The following is a 21,821-nucleotide window of genomic DNA, read 5'->3' as shown; positions in this document are numbered from 1 at the left end:
AAAAAAATTTTTGGGCTTTTTTTTTTTTTTTTTTTTTTTAGTTCTGAGAAGAATGTCATTGGTAGTATTTTAGACCATTTATATGCAGTCTTGTTATGGATATGTATTTGTAGTTTCCCACCTTATTTTTTTCCTATATTTATTTCTGTCTCCATTTTCATTTAGTTAGTTGGTCTTATTTTTAATCTTTATTTATTTGGGAGAATTGGGGTTTGTTTTGGGGTTCCTCTGTGTGTAGTTTATCTTTGAATATTCTTTGTAGTGCCAACTGGGTGGTCATGAATTCTTTGAGTTTATTCTTGTCATGGAAAGTTTTTTTAATCTCTCCATTGATTTTGAAAGACAGCTTTGCTGGATATAATGACCTTGGCTGGCAATTGTTTTCTTTTAGAGCTTGGGATATCTCATTCCAGGCCCTCTTTGATTTTAGGATCTGCGTCAAGAAGTCAGAGAAGTGGGACTTATTTGTTTGCCTCTAAATGTGAGCTGATGTTTCTCTCTTGCAACTTTTTTTTAAAAAAATATATTCTTAGTTGTAGATGGACATATTTATTTATTTATTTTCATGTGGTGCTGAGGATCGAACCCAGTGCTTCACACATGCGAGGCAAGCACTCTACCCCTGAGCCCCAGCCCCAGCCCCTCTCTTGTAACTTTTAATATTCTTTCCATCTTTTCTGTTAGGCATTTTAATTGTGATGTGTCTTGAAGAGATTCTATTCTTATATTGTCTAGATTGAAGTTCTGTATGACTCCTGTATGTGGATGTCTATCTCACTTTTACTATGCAGAAAATTATCTGTTACTATCAGACAGAAGATATTCTTAAAGCCATTTGCTTGTATCTCCATGTTCTTTTCTATCCCAGTGACTCTCAGGTTTGTTCTCTTGCTGCTGTCCCAGAGTTCTTGTATATTCTGATCATGGTCTTTCCACCCGGCCCGCCCCTCTTTATTGCATACTGAGTATTCAGGTTCACATACACTGCTTTCAAGTCCTGAACTTCTATTTTTTTTAATGCAATGTAATCTTTTGGTGGTGCTTTCAAGTGAATTTTTAATTTGATTTATTATGTCTTTAATTTCCAGGAGTTCTGATTGGTTTCCTTTCATTACCTCTATTTCTTTATTGAAGTGGACTCTCATCTCCTGCATTTGCTCTTAATTCCTTAGATCTTCTTTTAGTTCATTGAACATAATATTAAATTCAATATATTAGTATTTGTTGAGGCTCAGTTAAGGCTAGAGTGTGTGTGGGGTGAGATCTGCTGTTATTGACTGAGTTGTGAGTATTGCTTGGCAGCAGGAATTTTACTCTTTGATCGTGAAATATCTGAAATGTACCAATCAGTTTCCAGAACCTCTTAGAGAATGCAGGGAGCCAGGAATAGCACTAGCGCATAGCCTAAAGAAAAATGTCTAGTGTCTGCTTTGACATCTGTAACACTAATTGTTATAGTGTTAACTCGGAATAACAGTTAACATCAGCATCAACAATCAAAAACTGTTACTAGAGTAGGCATTGAACAGCAGGTGTCTACTACATCATCCACCGTGTTAATCATCACAATATGAATGACGTAGGTATCACATGTACTATATAATTCTGTTAGATGTTGGGATTACAATTTCTCAACTATGGGGTAGGAAGGCACAAAATTTTGAAATATTTAAAAAAGGGAAGAGAAGAGAGGAAGGATATAGGTAGCAGATGATGGCTGTAAAGAAGGGGAATAAAAATGAAGTAGAAGATAGAAAATGAAAGAAAGGAGGAAGGAACAGGAAAATTTGGCTATTTGTGGTGGGAGAGAGTGAGGAAGAGGACAAAAACCAAGGTTTAAACAAACAAAGAAACAGGATCAAAACAACTCAAACCCACATATAATTATACCTTACCCAAGTCAAACCATGATTAAATAGTAAACAGGTGCAGAAAATAATCAATTAAAATATAAGTAAATTTATATGAATATTTGCATACCCATATCTATCTATCTTATAAACCTATTTGTGCAGTAAGCATTAACACTCCCCCCCCAAAAAAATCTCATAGAACCAAAAAAACCAAAATATAATAATTGTTGAAAAAATATTAAAAAAATTAAAATAAGACAGGCAAAAAAGGGGAGATACAGAAAAGAAAGAATAAAAAAGAAAAGAAATGAGAGAGAAAAAAAGAAAACATCTTAATGGGAAATAAAATGCTTTTTTCCATTGGTGGTCAAAATTGTTGGCAGGGATGGATTTTCATTCTTTCTGTTCATTGTTGACTCTGTAACCCTGGCTCAAGGGCTGGTGTTTGTGAAGTCTGATGTCTTTGTGTTCCTCACCCAGCTGCCAGCCACTGTGGCTAGGAGGCAAAGCTGGATGTGGTAGCTCTCAGTCTCCTGTCTTTCAGCACACGGTGCGTAGACAGGTGCATGCTGACAGATGGTGTAATCCTGCAGTGTGAGTGGTGCAGAGTTTGAACTGGAAGTTCCAGTAGTTGGGGTTTAGCTTTAGCTGATCTTTGGAACTCTGTTGGTGGCTATTTCGAATTTGATCCATGTCCTCCATTGCTGGGGAGATGCTGGTTTCTAATGGATCTCTGAAAGCCAGAGACCTCCAGTAAAATCCAGTTTTAGGGCATAAGGACTAAACCTCCAGAGGCTTCATATTTACCTCCATGGATGTGAATTGCCCAGTACCCACCCTGGAGTGCAACCTTTCCTGTGTGGCTGCTATAGGCATCTTCCCAATAGTTCTGATGGGGAGTCAGCAGCAAAGGGAGCTCTCTTTCCTTGGTATCTGGAATGTGTATTCTCCAGGCAGAATTTTCCATGTACCTATTTCAGTCACTCTGGTTCAGGCACACTCTGGGAATCACAAATAGGCAACTGCTGGGTGCACCTGCAACTTCCTTTATGAGTTCCCGATTTCCTGACTCTGCTCATTGCTGTGCTGCAGTTATAAATAGTTCCTGTCAGACTGCTGTGGGCTGAGTGATTTCAGTTGATTTTCACTGAACCACTTGTCCCACCAGCTCTGGGTCCATTAAGATCAACATGTGTCTCTATGCCACAGGTTCCTCCCCACCAAGCCAATATTTTAAATTCCATCAGCTTTTCTGTCTCTCTGCCTGTGGTCTCCTCCCCTCAGCAGCTGAGGCTCCCCCAGGTGCCAGTCAAGCTGGTGCATCTCTGATGCATTATTTCTTTTATAGTAAAAGTTTCTGACTTTCTGTGTCTCTGTGGTTTCTTTTGCCATCCAGTATTGGATCTCAGTGAATTCCCTTAGTGAGCCACCTCACTGATAGCACGGTTTCTGCTGTTTAAGTCTGGTGCTGAGCATTCTGGGAAGCGTATCCTTCCTCTAATCCACCATTTAGATTGTATTTCTAGACCTTAGTTGTTTACTTTCTTCTGGGACACGAAGCACATCTGTTTACTTTGGGGGCATGCTGATCAGAATCTTTGAAAGTCATGCTTATCTTAGTAGAAATAGAAAACTTAGAAATCAGGTAGCAAAGAGAGTCTACCTGATGTTCAACATTCTCAAAGGCGGGGACAGGAGGGAACTACTGGTCCATTCTGTCTGAAGGTCCAAGTCTTTTCCTGAGTCTCCCCATGGCTGACTTCATCTCATGGTTCCTCAGAGTGTAGATCAAGGGGTTCAGCAGAGGGGAGATGACAGTGAAGGTGACAGAGATGGCCTTATCTGTTGGGAGGGCAGTGAAGGGCCGGGCATAGACATAGATGCAGGGCACAAAGTGCAGGGTCACCACAGTGATGTGGGAGGTGCAGGTGGAGATGGCTTTCCTCCTGCCCTCTCCTGCCTGAGACCTTATTAATAATAATATGACCAAATAGGACACCAGGAGCAGGAAAAACCACAGTGTGGTGAGCATCCCATTGTTGGAAATCATGAGCAGTTCAAGTACAAAAATGTCAGTACAGGCGAGTTTGAGGACCTGGGGGACGTCACAGTAGAAAGTGTCAAGGACATTGGGTCCACAGAAGGGCAGTGGGAGCAAGAGGGAGATCTGCACAATGGAGTGGACGAAGCCCCCCAGCCAAGAGCCCACTATTAACCCAATGCATCGGCTTCTGTTCATGATGGTCACATAGTGCAGGGGCTTGGAGATGGCCACATATCGATCTAGAGCCATCACTGACAGAGAAAATACATCCACCCCCCCAATAAGGTGGAAGAAGAACATCTGAGTGAGACAGCCATTGAAGGAGATGGTCTTCTTGTCAGAGAGAAGGTCCACCAGCACCTTGGGAGCTGTGATGGAGGAAAAGCAGATGTCGGCAATCGACAAATTACGGAGCAAAAAATACATGGGGGTGTGTAGGCGTGACTCCCAGGTCACAGTGACCATGATGAGAAGGTTTCCCAGCAGAGTCGTCAGGTACACCAGAAGTAGGAAAAGGAACAAGACAAAGCTCACGTCTTGATTCTGGGTGAGGCCAAGGAAAACAAATTCTTTTACCCTGGTGCAGTTCTCCATCTCTATGGAGTCATCCTCCTTTTGCTCTTTGGTTCCAAGGTGTGTCGTATGAAGAAAGGGCTATTTATTTTGCTGTCCTCTCAAGCTTCCCTGCATGGCTGCAGTGTATGCAGTTTGTTAAGCTTTCCATATTTTAAACATTGCAGTCAGATTGTTGAGCAAATCACATTTCACACACAGTACCATTCATTCCTTTTCCTATAGAACTATTTTGGGAAAGAAAGTCTGTTAAGTAGTGACATTTACATAGCACATGTAAAACATGAAATCACCAAGGTTGAAATTGATGCTTTGGGTACCAGCTTCCAATATCATAAAACTTTTTTTGCATTTATTCTGCTTTAATAAAAAGACAATGCATGATAAAAAGGGAGATATGTTTTTTTTTAGAGAAGTAAAGGGAGATTTGGATAGCCAAGGAGAGAGGGTAGATGATAAAATCATTTCTAGCAGTAATAAAAGCTACTGTTTTCTGAGTGCTTTGTATGCCAGTGTGGCACAGAATGTTGATGTCTTTAATTCTTACCTTCACCCATTAGGTCAGAAATAGTGTTATTCCTGTTTTTCATGACATAGCAGGGATATCTTTTGGATTCAAGGAAGGATGCTGAAAATGGAAGAAAAGAAAGAGGATGGAAGGCAATGCTATCTTCTTTCACATTTCCCCACTTCAATCCATGTAGGTTAAGATCTCACATTGCAAGGACATTTGAAAAAGTCCATCTGAAGAAAAGCACTTGGCAGAAACCCTTCTTCCATTAAATTAGTCTGAGGAAACGTCACCAAGAAGCAACTCAAAGGTTCTTGGTAAATGCATGATGACTTTGCTCACACCCAGACTGTATTCTGCATCCTTCTTAACACACCCTCCCTCTTCCCAATGTTTGACACCCACCGTTTTGCTTGTCAGTGAGATGATCATCTTGGCTCTGCAGCATTTGCTATACCTGGAATATATTCAAGTCAAATTAGTGATACCTAATCAATAACAGCATCTTGATTTCAGTATGCATGCCTCCGCCTTAACTAGAAGTCCTATTTCCTTCAATCCAACTCCAACTAAAAGTTGTATGCTGTTAGGTACAGTGTGTAACAAACAGTAGCATTAATTCTTGAAAAAATTGTTTCCAAATGTAAAGTTCAATGGGGGATTAAACATCTTCTTGTCCTTGCTCCTTTTTCAGGAAATAAAGGACAGACTCCAAGAATCACATCTTTAAGTTTTTTTGCACTGTGTCCCAGGGTCATGTTCAAGCCCTTCAGCCTCAGGCTCAGTATGAGAATGGCAAAGGGAATATATTGGAAAAAAAAAGTTCAAGTCACATGGCTGATGGCAGTTTGTTGGTGTGGTTTCAGTGGGACTTATTAAAATGTTACCAAAACATGCGTGTGTGTGTGTATGTGTGTGTGTGTGTGTGTGTGTGTGCGCGTGTGCATACACAGAAGGACACATTTTTGTTGGTGTCCAAATTGTTTAGAGACAATAGAAACCAACCTGGTTTTTGGCTTCAATTTGTTCCACTGTGTCCCTGCCTCCGGTACTAGTCCCTTACTCCCAGGCCTATTAGGAGAGCTAGGGAGAGGGATATTTTTGGACAAGGGAGTGGAAAGCAAGTGGCTAGCTCTGGTGGTGATGGGTTTCTGTGGGAGTTATTAAGTTGTTGCTAATACGTTTGCAAACAATCCATTTACTGGAAAAAGTCCTTTTGGTCTATGTCCATGTTATCAATGGCAAGAGAGAAAAATCAATCCCCTTATCTTCAGCTCCATCAGTTATTTGTCAAAGCAGGTGGATGTACCTAAAATCTTTCCAACGTCCATTTGTGTGTTTTGAAAAGTATAAAAGATGATGTGGTCGAACTAGATATATTTGTGAATAAGCTTGAAAAAAAGAACTGGACTTCAAGCCCTTTCATTGCCCTTTGTTTTCTCATCCAGCAGAGAAGTTGTGGCTCCTTACCTGGATGTCCCTTTGCACAGCATGTCGTAGGTGACAATTAGAAATGTACGCATGTTGACTGCTTCTCACATGATGTCATACAGGATCCTTTACTGTGGGGAGAGTTAAGTAAATACATAGCTAGATAAAGATCAGTTGGTAAATTGCTTACACAGTACCATTTGATTTTTTATATTAACTCGATTATCCGTGGAACAGCAAGAGTGTGAAGTAACATCGTTGCACCTGGAATAGGAATTTTTGGTTTTTGGTATTTCTAGGGTCATGGAGTCCGGTCCAGGAGATCCAGAATTCAGTGGATCCTTAGTTCTACTCTTTCCATCTCAGCCATTATTTACTACTTTAAATGAAAATCAGCAGACATAAAGAAAGGAATAGACCTACACATGGAAGGGACAAATATGTATTGTATGAGAAGAATCTCAGGTTGTCAACCCTGACATATTAAATATGCAAAGGAACTGAGTGGGGTCTTTGAACTGTGCCACGAGTTTTGCTGAAGAGAATTCTGAATCTATATTGGACTTCTTTTTTTTTTTAAATGAAGATGGAATTTAAAGGGTAAAATTAAATCAGAACAAGAATGCCAGCAAATGACATCATTTCATTTTTCTTTATAGCTGAGGAGAACTGCATTGTATATTTATATATTGCATTTTCTTTATATATACACAGTGGAGATTTACTTAGCCATAAAGATGTGTGAACTTTGGCATTTTTAATATATTTTAAACATACAGAATAATTTAAAAAAGCTAATACTCACTAAATAATGTTACTGAGTGGCTGCCATATACCAGGCAAACATCTGTAGGTACCAGAAATGTGAGACAGTAAAATGTTCACATTCTTGCCTTCATGGCACTGACATCCTAGTGGGAAGATGTATGTGTATATGCATGTATTTTTTTCATTTTTTAAAAAATTATTTCTTTGTACCAGGGATTGAACCCAAAGGCACTTAACAACAGAGCCTCATCCCCAGCCCTTCTTATTTTTTATTTTATTTTTTTTAAAGATAGAGAAGAGAGAATTTTTTAAAGAGAGAGAGAGAGAGAGACAAAGAGAGAGAGAGAGAGAGATAGAAAGAGAGAGAGAGAGAATATTTTTTTCTTAGTTTTCGGCAGACACAACATCTTTGTATGTGGTGCTGAGGATCAAACCCAGTGCCCCGCACATGCCAGGCAAGCACATTACCGCTTGAGCCATATCCCCAGTCCTTATTTTTTATTTTGAGACAAGGTCTTGCTGAGTTGTTTAGGGCCTTGCTAAATTGCTGAGGCTGGCTTTGAACCTGCCACCCTCCTGCCTCAGCCTCATGAGTTGCTGGAATACAGGCAAGCCATACTGTGCCCAGCCAGGAAGACAGATATTTGGTAGAAGACAGATATGAGGATGGTGTCTCCATGACCTCCAAAGTAAGGGACTAGAGACAGCACATTTTTTTTTCTTTTAAAATGAAGCAAAATCTGAGTTTCAATCTTTCTTTTAATATCAGGCAACTGATGAACTGCATATAAATAATGTAGTGTGAGTTGTAGATGACCAGAACTTGTCTATGAGTGGTCTGCTTCTTACTAGTGAGTTAATGGTTGTCTTAGGTGGGTCTACATTCCTAGAACACAGAGATGACAAAATAAAACTTGTTTGTTTTCATTTATCTCTTTTTGGAAAGTGTGTTGTGTGTGTGTGTGTGTGTGTGTGTGTGTGTGTGTGTCACAGTGGCCAATTACCTTGTATCTTAAGTTCTAAGATGGAGTATTTCTTTCCTTCATATTTTAATGTTCCTGAAATTAAGATGTGTTTAAAAGTCAATGAGTACATGTAATATATTTCATGAAAATGTTTCATCTTTATCATGTCTTAGTAAAAGTGACAAATTCATCTTACAGTGGATGGCATTTTCTATTTAATAAGAAGGTAATTTGCTGTGTGAATACTGGAAATGCTGTTTCTGTTTCTCTTTCATAAAGTCTGGGAGTGGTTTGCTTGGTATCAAATAAATCAATCACATATGAAGTTTCAGAGTGTATGACCGACACGTCATATTCAAGTGCTCTGTTCCTTCCCATGTGGAGTCCATAAAATAGTGACAGCATGAGACTGGCTGCTCCAGCCCATGGCACTGGTACCTGAGATTTGTGCCTGGGAATAGTGCACATTCCTGGACTCTCAGGCCACCCTTCTGGGTTGGCAGAGAGCTGCCCGTCCACCCCTGGCCCCTGCTGCTTTCATCTTTCTTTCTCTTCCTTTCCCTACTCACTTCCTGCTGCCTTTCGGCCTTCAACTGAAGCACAATCCTCGTGTTAGTTTTCTCTCGCCTCTGTAACAAAATCATCACAAAATGAGAGGCTTAGAACAACAGTAACGATTTATTGTCTTACAGAAACCTGACACAGGTATTACTGGGCTAAAGTCAAGGTGTCAGCAGGCTGCTCTTTTTATTTTATTTTTTTCTGGTGGAATCCATCTCCTTTCTTTTTCTAGCTTCTAGAAATTTACTCAGATTCCCGTCCCTCGTCAAGGTCAGCAATGGCAAGTCAAGCACTTGTCACATTGTAACACCCTGACATGGGACATTGTCTTCTAATTTGACCACTCTTAAGGACACTTTTGACCTTGGGTTCACATTAGGATAACCATCCTAATTTTATCCACTAGCAACATTAATTCCCCTTTGCTATGCAATATAACACGTTTGAAGAGACTGGGGATTGGGATGTGAGTACCTTTACAGGGGATTGTTCTGCCTACCACATACTACGCCCTCTTTTCCAGTCTCTGCCTGTGTTGCCAGTCATTCTGATATCTTCAGATGCTGAGTGTTGAAAGATTTTTAGGAAGTCATGAAGTAGTAGAGCTGGATTTGATCTGAACTAATTTTGAGTCAGTATTCGGTCTGAATTAATGTTTTGTTCATTGCACTTGGTCAGAGTATGTACACATTTTCCTTTGGAAATATTAATGAGTATGGGTATCAGCTGCTCCTTATTGGAGAAATAATTGTCATATATAATAATGCACTGTTCTGTCTTTCTAAAATCTAAGAAATTTAACTTCCAAAACCTATCTGGTCCCACTAAATTATATAGGGAATATGATTCTGTAATATTATCATTATTAGAAGTGGTTTTTAATTACATTTCAGTGAATGCCTTATCTGGATCTTGCTAGATTTGATGCTTTAGAAGGAGGAAAGAGGTGACCTGTTCCATCCCTGTACATGACTCCCTTTAGTTCAGGTGTACTGGGGTTGTCTGTACATCCTTGGAGTGCAGGCTGGTTGGAACTCTGGATGCATGAGCATCTGTGTGCACACTCATTTGGTCTAGGATATTCCTCTTCTTTTGTGTACATGGTCCGAACATAGCCCTTAATTTGGTGGCCTCATGAAGACACACACAAGGATGTTGTATTCTTGAATAAAATATCACAATATGGGCTGGGGATGTGGCTCAAGCGGAACGCGCTCACCTGGCATGCGTGGGGCGCTGGGTTCGATCCTTAGCACCACATAAAATAAAATAAAGTTGTTGTGTCCACTGAAAACTGAAAAATAAATATTAAAAATTCTCTCTCTCTTCTTTCTCTCTCTCTCTTTAAAAAAATATCACAGTACACTCTGATTTAGTCATTTCTATTTCATTTGGGTTCCATGAAGAAGTATCTAAATATTGATGTGGGGGATCAAACCCAGGGCCTCATGCATGAAAAGCAGGCTCTCTACCACTGAACACCCCCAAATCAAGTTAGTTTTAAATAGTAAAAGCTAAAGACTATAGTTTGGTATCATCTTCTACATGCATCATTTTGTTTCTTTCCATAGAGTCAACTAACATTGACTTAAAGCTTCTTATGGATCAAGAGTCCTTCTAGAGACTGGAAATAGAAAGGAGAAATAGGCTACCAACTTGGCATTTTAATACACCACAGGAAGGGAAATGACAAGGAAGTACATATATGAAAAATAAAAACATTATTGGGTGATAGGTTTTATTTCTTCAATGAGTTAAACTCGTTTATGGCTAAGGTATAGCTGGTATGAACAGTGGGGTAGATAGCCCCAGATCCTTGCCATTTCTGTAGTTATATATTGGGGATTTATAAAATTAGTCTTTATAAGTCCCAGGTCAGACTCAATTCTGACAAGGTCACAAGGAGCGAAAGACGATAGGAAATCCTTAAGAGTTAGGATTGTTTAACCAAATGGTTCTGGGGCTTGTGCTAGTACATGTCATAGGTGAGTTAATTTTAAAAAGGACTCCAAACTTACTGACAAAGCACAAGTGATAGAGAAGAATGTTTTCCAACAGTGTTGGGTACATATTAAGTGCTTAGAAGTAGCTACAGAATTACTAGTGAAGAACTGGGAGCTAGCTGCTGGAGCCTCACTATGTTGAGACAGTTGTAGCACTGCCTGAACATCATCACAACACTAACCTTTATCCCATTGCCTTAACACCAAGAACTCCTCTTATATTTCAGGATTATGACCTGCTTGTTGTCAGTTGGTCTTCAAGGGCTGCATTTTTCCTGTTAAACTTTCTACTGGTATATATTTTTTTAAAACCAGTGTTCCAAGTCACTGATCCTTTGTGTGTGTGCAATACTCTGCTAAAGTTAATCTGTGTGTGGCTGAGTCTCAACCTTCAATAGCTACTATTGTAAGAAAAGAATTCAATGATGTTACTCCCACCTTGGTCTGCAACCAATAAGTAGGCTATTCTCTTTCAGAGAGCAAGAGTCTTTTCTTTAGTCTCCTCATGGCTGACTTCATCTCCTGGTTCCTCAGGGTGTAGATCATGGGGTTCAGGACAGGGATGATGACAGTGAAGGTGATGGAGACAGCTCTGTCCATGGGGAGGGCAGTGAAGGGTCGGGCATAGACATAGATGCAGGGCACAAAATGCAGGGTCACCACAGTGATGTGGGCTGTGCAGGTGGAGATAGCTTTCCTCCTTCCCTCTCCAGTGTGTGACCTCAGCATGGTCAGGATGATTGTGTAGGACACAAGGAGAAGGACAAACCACAGGGTAGTGACCAGGCCATTGTTGGAAATCATCAGGAGCTCCAGAACAAAAGTGTCAGTGCAGGCGAGTTTGAGGACCTGGGGGACGTCACAGTAGAAGCCATCAACAACATTGGGTCCACAGAAGGGCAGCGGGAGCAAGAGGGAGATCTGCACGATGGAGTGGACGAAGCCCCCCACCCAGGAGGCCACGATGAGGGCAGTGCATCTCCCCCGACTCATGATGGTCACGTAGTGCAGGGGCTTGGAGATGGCCATGTAGCGGTCAAACGCCATGACAGAGAGGGAGAAAATATCTGCCCCACCAAGGAGGTGGAAGAAGAACATCTGGGTGATGCACCCATTGAAGGAGATGGCCTTTCTCCTTGACAGAAGGTCCACCAAGACCTTAGGAGCCGTGATGGAGGAGAAGCAGATGTCCAAGACAGAGAGATTGCGGAGCAGGAAGTACATGGGGGTGTGAAGGCGGGACTCCCAGGTCACAGTGACCATGATGGCTACATTTGCTAACACAGTTGTTGTGTAAACTATAGATAAAAAGAAAAATAAGAGCAAGCTCAGCTCTCGGGACTGGGTCAATCCTTGAAAAATAAATTCAGTCACCCTGGTGTGATTTTTCAGAGCCATTGAATGATGCTTTTTCCTCCATGGACACCTTTGAAGTAAATATTAATGAGATGGTGAAATCAAGCATGGTTTATCTCTTACACAGAAACAGAGCATGCATATATGTCTGGTTTTGTCATTGCCCCATGTCCTCCGGAACTGGCTGTATCACCTGGGAAAATCACTTGCTTCCCCTCCCCTTAGCTCCGTGGTTAGTGCACGTCATGGTTTGGAGTAGATCTCTTGATTTCTTGCTGTACTAGGAGGGAGGGGGCCCATGATTCTGCTAAAACCAACTTCTGGAATTTACTAAGGAAGGAACCTGAAGAAAGGCCTTGTGGAAAGGGCTCTGGGTTTCCTGAATCTTCCTGAATCAGAGCGGCTCCGATTTGATGCACTTTCTATTTTCTTTCTATGGCTTAAAAGCCATTGGAATGAAATAACACCCACCAACAACATGATGGGGATCCTTTTGAAAAGCACATGATAGTTTTTAAAAAGTAACTGCATTCTGAAATACAATAGCATCCCTCTGTGGTCTGAGGAAAGACACTATTATTCCCACTTCCGTAATACCAGAACCGAACACAGTAAGAGTAAGTCAATTTTCTAAGGCCATAGAGAAAATCAGTGAAGGAGAAAAAAATAAGACAAATTTCCTCCTGACTCTTCATTCTAGGATCTTTCTACTATCCCACACTGCCTGCCAATTTCAGATGCATAAATCAAAGAATAATTTTTACAAAAAAGTCTTAAAATAATTTTTTTTTTTTTTTGTGGTGCTGGGGATTGAACCCAGGGCCTTCTGCATGCTAGGCAAGCACTCTACCAACTGAGCTATATCCCTAGCCCTTAAAAAATTTAAATTTTTAAAAAATTGTAGTTATTGATGGACCATTATTTATTTATTTATATGCAGTGCTGAGAATCAAACTCAGTGCCTCACACATGCTAGGCAAACCCTCTACCACTGAGCCACAATCCCAGCCCTTAAATACATTTTAATGGTGGATTTCACCACTCCTTCAATTTTCTTTCTCAATCACAGTAGAAGTTTATTCCAGTGCCCTTCTATGAGCTTCACATAATATGTCGTGCAAATGACGTCTCTTCTCTTTGCTTTTTATTTCATTTCATGGCTACTCAGTTGTTTACATAAATGGTTCAACACAAAGAAGATGAGATGGATGGTTAGAGAGAGGAGGCAGACAGCTCTATTCATGAAGAAAGTTGCATGCAGATATGGAGGAATGACATGAAATGCAAGAATATCAGTGAGATAGGCAGTCAGGTCAAGATAGGCTTCCTTCCGCTCCCCTCCTATCTATGGTAAGCTGTGTCTGTTCAGCCTTGGACTTGCCTTTCCTGGCCCAGTGCAGATCTGCCCATTCACTCCAGCTCAACATGGAAACAAACACTGCCCACGAAGCATGTACATTTACGTATTATGAACTCTTGGGTGGGGAGGAAGGGGCAGATGCAGCAGAGAGAATCATAAATCCCTTTTATTCCTCCATTTGAGTCAGTTTGGAGAGATCTCTTGTGGCTTCAGTGACATATAGAGAACAAGATAGCAAACTAATGGTGACATCAGTATTTGACTTTCAGCCCAGGGCATTTTATATGCATGTCACTTCAAGAATTTCTTGAGGAGACTTAGGAGAGTGGCAGCATCACATAAGTTAACTCAGAGAAAAAAAGCCACGCTCAGCCTGAGCATCTGTCTGAGTCGTCTGTCACCATCGCAGATAGAAAGCTCCCAGGTCAGTGTCCATCTGGGAGGCATCGTGTGTGGACTGTGTCAAAGTAAGCTTTGGAGGATGATAACCTTGAGAAACCAAGTAGATAAACACACTGAGGCTACTTGTCTTATTCTCCGGTTCATTCAGATGTGAGGCACAGTCGTCTCCACCGTCTGTACTGACAGGTGGCACAGTTCATACAAGAGACTTGCCCTGAGCTACTCACGTTGCAAAGAACCAGGATCCCGTGCAAAATTAACACTTGTCTTGATTTGTTCCTTCTTCTTTATCCTCAGTTAAACCCTTATATTCTCTCTTTAGACTAGAGTGGGAGTTCCCTAACTGGTCTCCTTTTCCTGGGTCTACATCTTTAATCCATCCTCTCTGTTGTTTCCAGAAATACCTTGATGCCATAAATGGATCACTTTATTCCTTTATTTGAGAATTTTCAATGGTTCGCTGTTGCCTGCTGAACCAAGGTTAACTTCTTTTATAAGAGCATTCCTGAATTTCCTCCATCTTGACCTGTTTCTTTTGATTTTCGGTTTTAATGGCTCAAACTTCATGCAACTTTTTGCAGTCTACTCCTTTGAATCTGTGTTCCTCTGGCTCCCTCTGTCCACCGTCTCCTGCCCACTTTCAGACTCTCATTTTATCTGCCTTGGCAAACACCCATGTTCATATTCAAGTTCATGGTGCTTTCTTCTGTGAAAATTTTCATGACACCCCTTAACTAGATCCCGTCTGGGTATTCCTTTTTTATTCCCCGAACCCACTTCTCTTCTGGTACCTGTGACAATTTACTGTGACTGACTTCTTACATGCCTAGCACTATTTAATTCAGTGTTATTTCCCTATTAGACTCCAGATTCCTCCAGTCTCTTCAAAGTGTTGTCTATCCTAATGTTGTCAAAGGTTTGCCTAGTCTGAGGCACGTGTGAGGGTTCAATACATGCTTTTCAAATTAATGAATAAACCTGGGTAATAAATGCATCTCATGAATTTTAAACATTGACATTGGAGTCTGGATGAGAAAGATTAGAACAAGCACAGATGAGGAATCTATTCTGCTTATATTTTTGACTGGGTCTCAGGGATGCCAGGGAATTTTAATTTTTATTCTTTTTTTTCCTGATGCAGGCTATAAATTAGCTCGTTGGCTTTGAGGTATCTGCTTTGCCTCTCTGTACCTCAGAACCTCAGTTGTGACACTTGGGAGCCATTCATTGTGAGGGAGTGTTGGACAATGTGAAGAGCTTTGAAAGGGCACAGCTGGGTTGGAATTCTAACTCTTGCTCCTTTGTTACCTGGAACAAATCCTTCACTTCCCTCCATAAGTCGGGAAGCACAATCCTTACTTTACTAGGTGTCATAAGGAGGAAATATGACAATGTTTATGAAATACCTGACCTGTAGTAGACTTTCAATTAAATTGGTTCCTTTCCCTTTCTGAAAAACATCTTCCTTGCAGAACACAAAGCATTATGAAGATGTTTGCAAAATGTAAGATACTGCTCTATAAAAGAACAGTTGGTTTTCTTTGAACCAACTTGCTTATTTTTGTTTGAATGAATCTGCGTAAATTTACCAAGTGAAACAAAGGCTTTAGGACTGGGTCTGTGGGTTTGAGAATAGAGCTATCTCTAGATGAAAGGGAAAGGTGACTTGGTGAGCCCTGGGCATAGTATGCCTATAGAGTAGCCTTTGAAACCTCCATGGGTTTTAAGGGAACTTGGATTTTTTTTTAAGAAACATGTATTTTGTAGACAGAGGCTTCATGATCCCTGCAGACAAATTCTAAACTGGAACAAAATCTTTTCTTTTTATGTAACTCATTTTGTTTTTTTTCACAGATGGGATATAATTCCTCATTTTTCTGAGTGTACGTGTTGTAGAATCACATTGGTCATGCAGTCATATACATACATAAAGTAATACTGTCTCAATTTTCCTATCAAAATCTGCCTTCTCTTTTACTGTGCTGACCCCATCTCTGTGGCTTCTTCTTTAGAAGACATTTTTCACTTCCCAATATTTGACATCTACTTCTCTATAGCCTGTGTTAAAGTTTTCCACTATTTCTGCAGAGTCTTAAGATATCTGGCACATTTTAGTGCTCATGATATTCATGTATAATATCTATAATATTAGATACTATAATATCTAATAATATCTCAGACCCCGAGTGTCCAGTCTCCTTACCCACATTCTTCAGTGTCCAACAGGTGCACATGATGGAGGGGAACTCTTGTGTTTGAGGGTGAAGTACTTCTGAAGAGTAGTTCTACCAGACTTCAGTGGCACCTCTTCACCTTGGGAAGGCAGACTCAGGGAGCCACATCATCATGACTCTTCTGCCTGCTCCCACCTGTCCCTGCCACGTGCTCTATTCTCTCAGGTCTAAGCCTAATGTAAGAATTAGCAAAGGGGATTTGGAAGTGAGTGTGGAAATGGAGTGGACATTCTTCTGAGAGTCAGTTCCAGAGGGAGGTAGTTAACAGTTTCCAAACGGTTACTGCAAGCAAGTCCACACACACACACACACACAGATGTTCACATTTCTCTACTTTCCAAATTTTTACAAGGCCCCAGAAGACATAAATCTACCTTGTGATTCTCTGGATTTTAAGGAAACATTGGTCTAAGAAACATGTAATGTGACATTATTATTAATTCTCAATGGGGACAGTATGTCCAAAGGGACAACTGGTTCTTGGTGAAAGCAAAAATATCTTGGCTTTTTCAATGACGTGTGGCCTTTAAAAGGGCCTCAGTACATAAAAAGATGCATGCTATATCTTTGGTATTAAATTTTGGGACAATTCAGAAAGCATATTTAATAAAGCTCCTTGAAGGGGTTATAGACTAAGAAAGACTGAGAAGGACTCTCATGCGATTGAGTCTTGGCTCAATGTGTCTGTCTTCTAGTATTCAGGGAGGATCAGAGATGTGTGTCACCTACCAGGACCTTCTTGGCCAAATATAAGTATATTATAACAGTCAAAATAACTGTTCAATGTGTTGCAATTTTCTGAGTTTTCTTACTTCTCTTGGCTTACATTTGAATGACTATTGGAGATTGAGGGGTGGGATCTGAGGCAAGCACAGAGGAGAAGGGAGATCCGTCATCTCTCTACATACCCACTCCACTGCAATCCTTTCCACTGGGAGAGAGGTGGCTTCCAACACAGGCCCAGTGGTCATTCATCAATGACCCTGTATACAAAGTGCTTCTTTTCTCTCCTGGTACCAAAAATAGGCCTCAAGGGCAGAAGGTATTTTTTGGTAGTTTTTTTTTTTTTAAATTTACAAGTACTTGTCTTGGATTGTCTATGCATACATTGACAAAACTTGTAGTTTTACTCCAGTTATAAAAGCTCTGGGGATAAAATGTGAAGTGGAGAGAGAGGGGAAAAGGAGGTGCAGGTTAACATAAAAGAAATTGTCATTGGGGATTTTATGCAGATATGCAGATATTTTATACAAGTAATTTTGAGATTAATTTCAGGAGGCAGATCAATAGAACGGACCTGAGAATAGGAAACCATTAGTTTATGTATACATTTGTTCATGTTTGTATCTGACCTGGCACAGCTTAAAACATTTCTTCTCTTTCCTCTAGTTGACAAAATATATTTAAGATATTGTACTCAAAATATAAAACCAACAAGTGATTTTAATAATTGACTGGAAATAACAGAGTTATCAGAAGATGCATGTGTGTAATGGACATGTCTATATGCTGTGTGCATGCATATTTGGGAGTAGAGGGAAAGGTAATTGGGAACATTCATTGAATGCTTGATTAGTGAGGGGAACGGTGACCTCCACAACTATCGTCCTCGTAATGATCATATTTCATTCTCAGGACATTTTATGAGTAGCTATTTATGTATAATAGGTGGTAAAAGGGAGGTCAGTGTCAGCAAAAGAGCAATAGGTAACACAAATATAATATCCAGGTTATTGATTTCAATCTTCTTCGCAGGCCACAAACCAGATGGCCCACATAGTTCAGTCTCATCTCTTCCTTGTTGAGTGGCTATAAAAGTATACAGTGGAATGATGATGAGAAAAGAGACAGCTCTCTCTTACTCTTGGGCTCGAAGTTGGAGGAAACTAAACCAGTCTTGGATTTCCAGCCTCCACGCACCTGCTCACCCCAGTTTACTGTTCACTGAAGGCACCAGCCTTCTCTGCAGTCTCCTCATGGCTGACTTCATCTCTTGGTTCCTCAGGGTGTAGATCATGGGGTTCAGCATGGGAGTGATGACCGTATTGTTGATGGATATGGCTGTGTCCATGGGCAGGGTAGTGAAGGGCCGGCAGTAAATGTAAACACAAGGCACAAAGTGCAGGGTCACCACCAGGATGTGGGAGGTGCAGGTGGAGAGGGCCTTGTTCCGTCCCTCCCCAGAGTGGGATCTTAGCATCACCAGAATGATGGTGTAGGAACCCAGGAGCAGGAAGAACCACAGCAGGGTCACCAGTCCATTGTTAGAGATCATGAGAAGCTCCAAAACCAAGGTGTCAGTGCAGGCCAGCTTCACAACCTGGGGCACGTCGCAGTAGAAGGCATCCAAGATGTTGGGTCCACAGAAGGGGAGAGGAAGCATCAGAATTATCTGGACAATTGAATGCAAACCACCACCCACCCAGGAAGCCACCACCAAGGCCACCCATACCTCTCTCCTCATGATGGTCACATAATGCAGGGGCTTGGCGATAGCAAGGTATCTGTCATAGGCCATCACAGAGAGGAAGAAAATATCTGCCCCACCAGCAAAGTGGAAGAAAAAGATCTGTGTCATGCAGCCATTGTATGAGATGGTTTTCCTCTGTGATAAAAGATCCACCAGGAACTTGGGGACCGTGATCGATGAAAAGACAATATCCAGGACTGATTTATTCCTCAGGAGAAAATACATGGGAGTGTGGAGGCGGGGCTCAGAGGTGATGGTGACCACGATGAGAGCATTTCCCAGCACAGTTGTTAGATATACAAGAAGGAAAACCACAAATAAAAGGAACTCAAGCTCCTGGAATTTAGTGAGTTCCAGGAAAACAAACTCCTTCACATTGGTGTGGTTGATCTGGTCCATGGTAGGGGTGGCCCTCTTCCAAGTCTACCTAGGGAGAGGATGAGTTCGGGTTTGGAATGTGGCATCATGAAGTGGCAACATCATTTATCACATATGTTATAAGTCTCCCTCAAGCATTTGGATAATCCTGACTACTCAGGAAATCTGGGCTGGAGTCTTCCCTCTGTGCTCGGGAAATTCTTTATCCTTATGGTCCTTCTTTCCTGTTAAAAATACTCTGGGTTTACAGGCAGAATCGTCAGACTCTTACCTGTTCACTGGCTACAGAGAGATGAATGGACTATGGTCATTTGCCTGTGGTTTATCTTCTGACCTGCAAGGGTCTTTTCATATGTGCTAAGCTTTATACTTTACCAAGCGCGTTCACCTACAAAAGCAATCTTATCTTGACTGCTTCTCATGAAGGCTCTGTGAATGGTTATGATTACACCTACTTTGTGTATAGGGAAGCTGAGGCTTAGAGCAGTTAAAGACTTACTCACACACCTGCATAACTGCAGATGCATACCTTCTACGTGGTGGATGGCAACTCAAGGACTCAACTCAAGGACTCAAATCTAAATCATTTTTTGGCAAAGACTTCCTCCTTGTCCAAATTTTGGTTAACTTCCTCTGAACTTCTCAACGTGAGCTCAACCTTGACCTTCCACGTCTTTCCTTGCCAAGCCCAGTTTCCGCTAGAGTCCTGCTAAGTCAGTTTAGTGAGAATTCCCCACCCTTGGTATCTAGCCAAATTCTTCACCCTCCATCATTGATATGAAAACCCTGTATCCAAGTCCTTGGCCACTGTTAGCAAGAGTCCATTTAAGCCAGTTTAATAAACAACATCTTACTCTTAGTTTCTCCTCTTAGTGACTTCCTCTCCACTGACTCTCTCACCTTGCTTACTGGCTACAAATCTCCCCTTGTCCTTGTTATATTTGGAGTTGAGCTCCATCTCTCTTGTTGCAATAGTTGTGATAGCTTTTGCAATAGTTTTGAATAAAGTCTACTTTCGTGTATTTAATAAGTGGTCCAGTGAATAGTTTTCCATTAAGCTCTAGTAGTTTTCCACCATACCCCTCTTCCAAAGTCTGGATCTTATGTTGGTTTAATCTAAACACAGATAAGGCTTAAACCACTTACTGAGTGGCCTCATTTATTTATTTCTCATCCCCTGACATAGAGGAAGAAAAGAACCAGACTCTCGTCAGAACTCCTGTTTGACACTTTGGGAAACCTGGATCTCATGGGGGCATGAGGGCTTTTGGTAGATTTGTTACCTACAATGATTGTTCAGGGCATGTTGAAATGTCATAGAAAAATTGATCATTAAAACCTCACAAGACTTTGGAGATGACAACCCACACTTTTAGTTTAGGAATGAATAGAGGATACTGATTTGTCCAGAACCAAATTTGAGTCAGTAAAAGATAAAGAATTTTAGCAAGATTCACTGACTTGTATTCCAAGGATTTTCTCCTATTACTATACCATGTCAAAAATAGCCTTTTCAAATCAGAAACCAGCCATCAGAGGACAAAATCATTTTCAATAAGAATATCTTTATGTCTAAGAACTCATATTCCAGATAATTTTTAAAAATTCAAATAGTTGAGATGACCAAAATCCATTTCAACAGTAGAAAGCAGACAACTGTATTTGAAGCAATGGAATCATGTCTGAAAGAGGCAGAATCACAATGAAGAGATTCTACCAGATTGAAGGAAAAAAAAAAAAAGCACTTTCTCTGAAATAAAGCAGAGTACAGCAGTCCATAAACAACTTATTAATAACTGCATAGGTATTTATTTTTCTCAGTCCTGTCTATTTTATGGTCTAATTTGAAAGGCAAGGCATACAGAAAACCTCTTAAATAAAAACCTTGTGAGCTCTCAAGGTCCCTGATGTTCTTTCCGTGAACATGAGTTCATTCCTGTAAAAAATGAATTGCTGCTTTTGTCTTTCTTTTTCTTTCTTTCTTTTAATTTTAAAACTTTACAATTTTTGGTGTATATTTAAGATATATGATGCACTTCTAGTTTAATATGCCAGCATCCAGTAATACATTATGTAAAGCTGGTTCTTTGGAGTTTTCATTCTTTTCTTTCCTTCCCTCCCATCTTCCCTCCCTCCCTCCCTCCCTCCCTTTCTCCTCTCTTCTCTCCTTCCCTTTCCTCTTTCTCTTCTCCTTCCTCCCTTCCTTTCTTCCTCCTCCTGCCCCCAATTCTTTCTTTCTTTTTTCATTCTTTTACTGCCACCTAGCAAGTAGCAGAGAGAATAAATTTGGAACATATTTATCAAGGGTATCTATAAGGGTGAGCGCCCATCTTATGATTGTGTTGAGGGCAGGATCTATTCAATTTTCTCCATAAGAAATTTCATTTATTTTTTCACTTTATTGTAGACCCATGTACTGGGGACTCTCCTGGGACACCAATAAGATTCATTTTCTTAGAAAATGAGGATATTCTGACTAACTACATATCTCTGCTTTGCCTTCCATGCACTCAAGAGCATGTGTGGCTTCATTTCCTACTCCCTCTCTCTCTCTTTTTTTCCCCTGTGGGTGGCCTCTTTACAGTGTCTTATTTACATTATATTGTTTTATTGTGTGTTTGTCCTTGTTGCTATAAAGTCTCCCAATCCTTTGTGGGATGCGATGGTAATACGAGGCTTACTGAGGTGAGACAGGTTTTCATAGGATATGGGATCCAGGCTGGTCTGACTGGCATTGGTGGGGAAGGCTAGAGTGGAATGAGCACCAGCAGGAGAATAGCAGTCCTGGGAGGAGGAGTCAGACTTTCTGAATATGCAGGTGGGAGGGGCCACAAAACTAGTATTAACCCCTTTAGTTTGCCTGGTTGAGCCCTAATTAGTGTTTTAAAATAATGTTGCACTAAACATTTTAT

At 40.7% G+C, this 21,821-nt stretch overlaps 3 protein-coding genes across 3 annotated transcripts; all 3 read right to left on the bottom strand.

The window, feature by feature from the left end:
* Positions 1-3,555: 3,555 nt before the first annotated feature.
* LOC107135413 (olfactory receptor 4D10) lies at positions 3,556-4,538 on the bottom strand. Its single transcript, XM_015477288.1, has one exon. It carries the CDS (start codon positions 4,489-4,491, stop codon positions 3,556-3,558), a length of 936 nt encoding a protein of 311 aa, XP_015332774.1. The 5' UTR covers positions 4,492-4,538.
* A 6,633-nt stretch (positions 4,539-11,171) lies between these two features.
* Positions 11,172-12,109, bottom strand: LOC107135412 (olfactory receptor 4D9-like). The gene has a single exon (XM_015477287.1). It carries the CDS (start codon positions 12,105-12,107, stop codon positions 11,172-11,174), a length of 936 nt encoding a protein of 311 aa, XP_015332773.1. The 5' UTR covers positions 12,108-12,109.
* A 5,800-nt stretch (positions 12,110-17,909) lies between these two features.
* Positions 17,910-18,945, bottom strand: LOC107135411 (olfactory receptor 4D6). The gene has a single exon (XM_015477286.1). It carries the CDS (start codon positions 18,928-18,930, stop codon positions 17,986-17,988), a length of 945 nt encoding a protein of 314 aa, XP_015332772.1. The 5' UTR covers positions 18,931-18,945; the 3' UTR covers positions 17,910-17,985.
* Between the last annotated feature and the right edge of the window lie 2,876 nt (positions 18,946-21,821).

Source organism: Marmota marmota, unplaced genomic scaffold, assembly GCF_001458135.2.
Source record: "Marmota marmota marmota unplaced genomic scaffold, marMar, whole genome shotgun sequence".
Lineage (NCBI taxonomy): Eukaryota > Metazoa > Chordata > Mammalia > Rodentia > Sciuridae > Marmota > Marmota marmota.
Note: the sequence above shows the minus strand (reverse complement) of the source record. Positions and strands in the feature narration are given on the sequence as shown.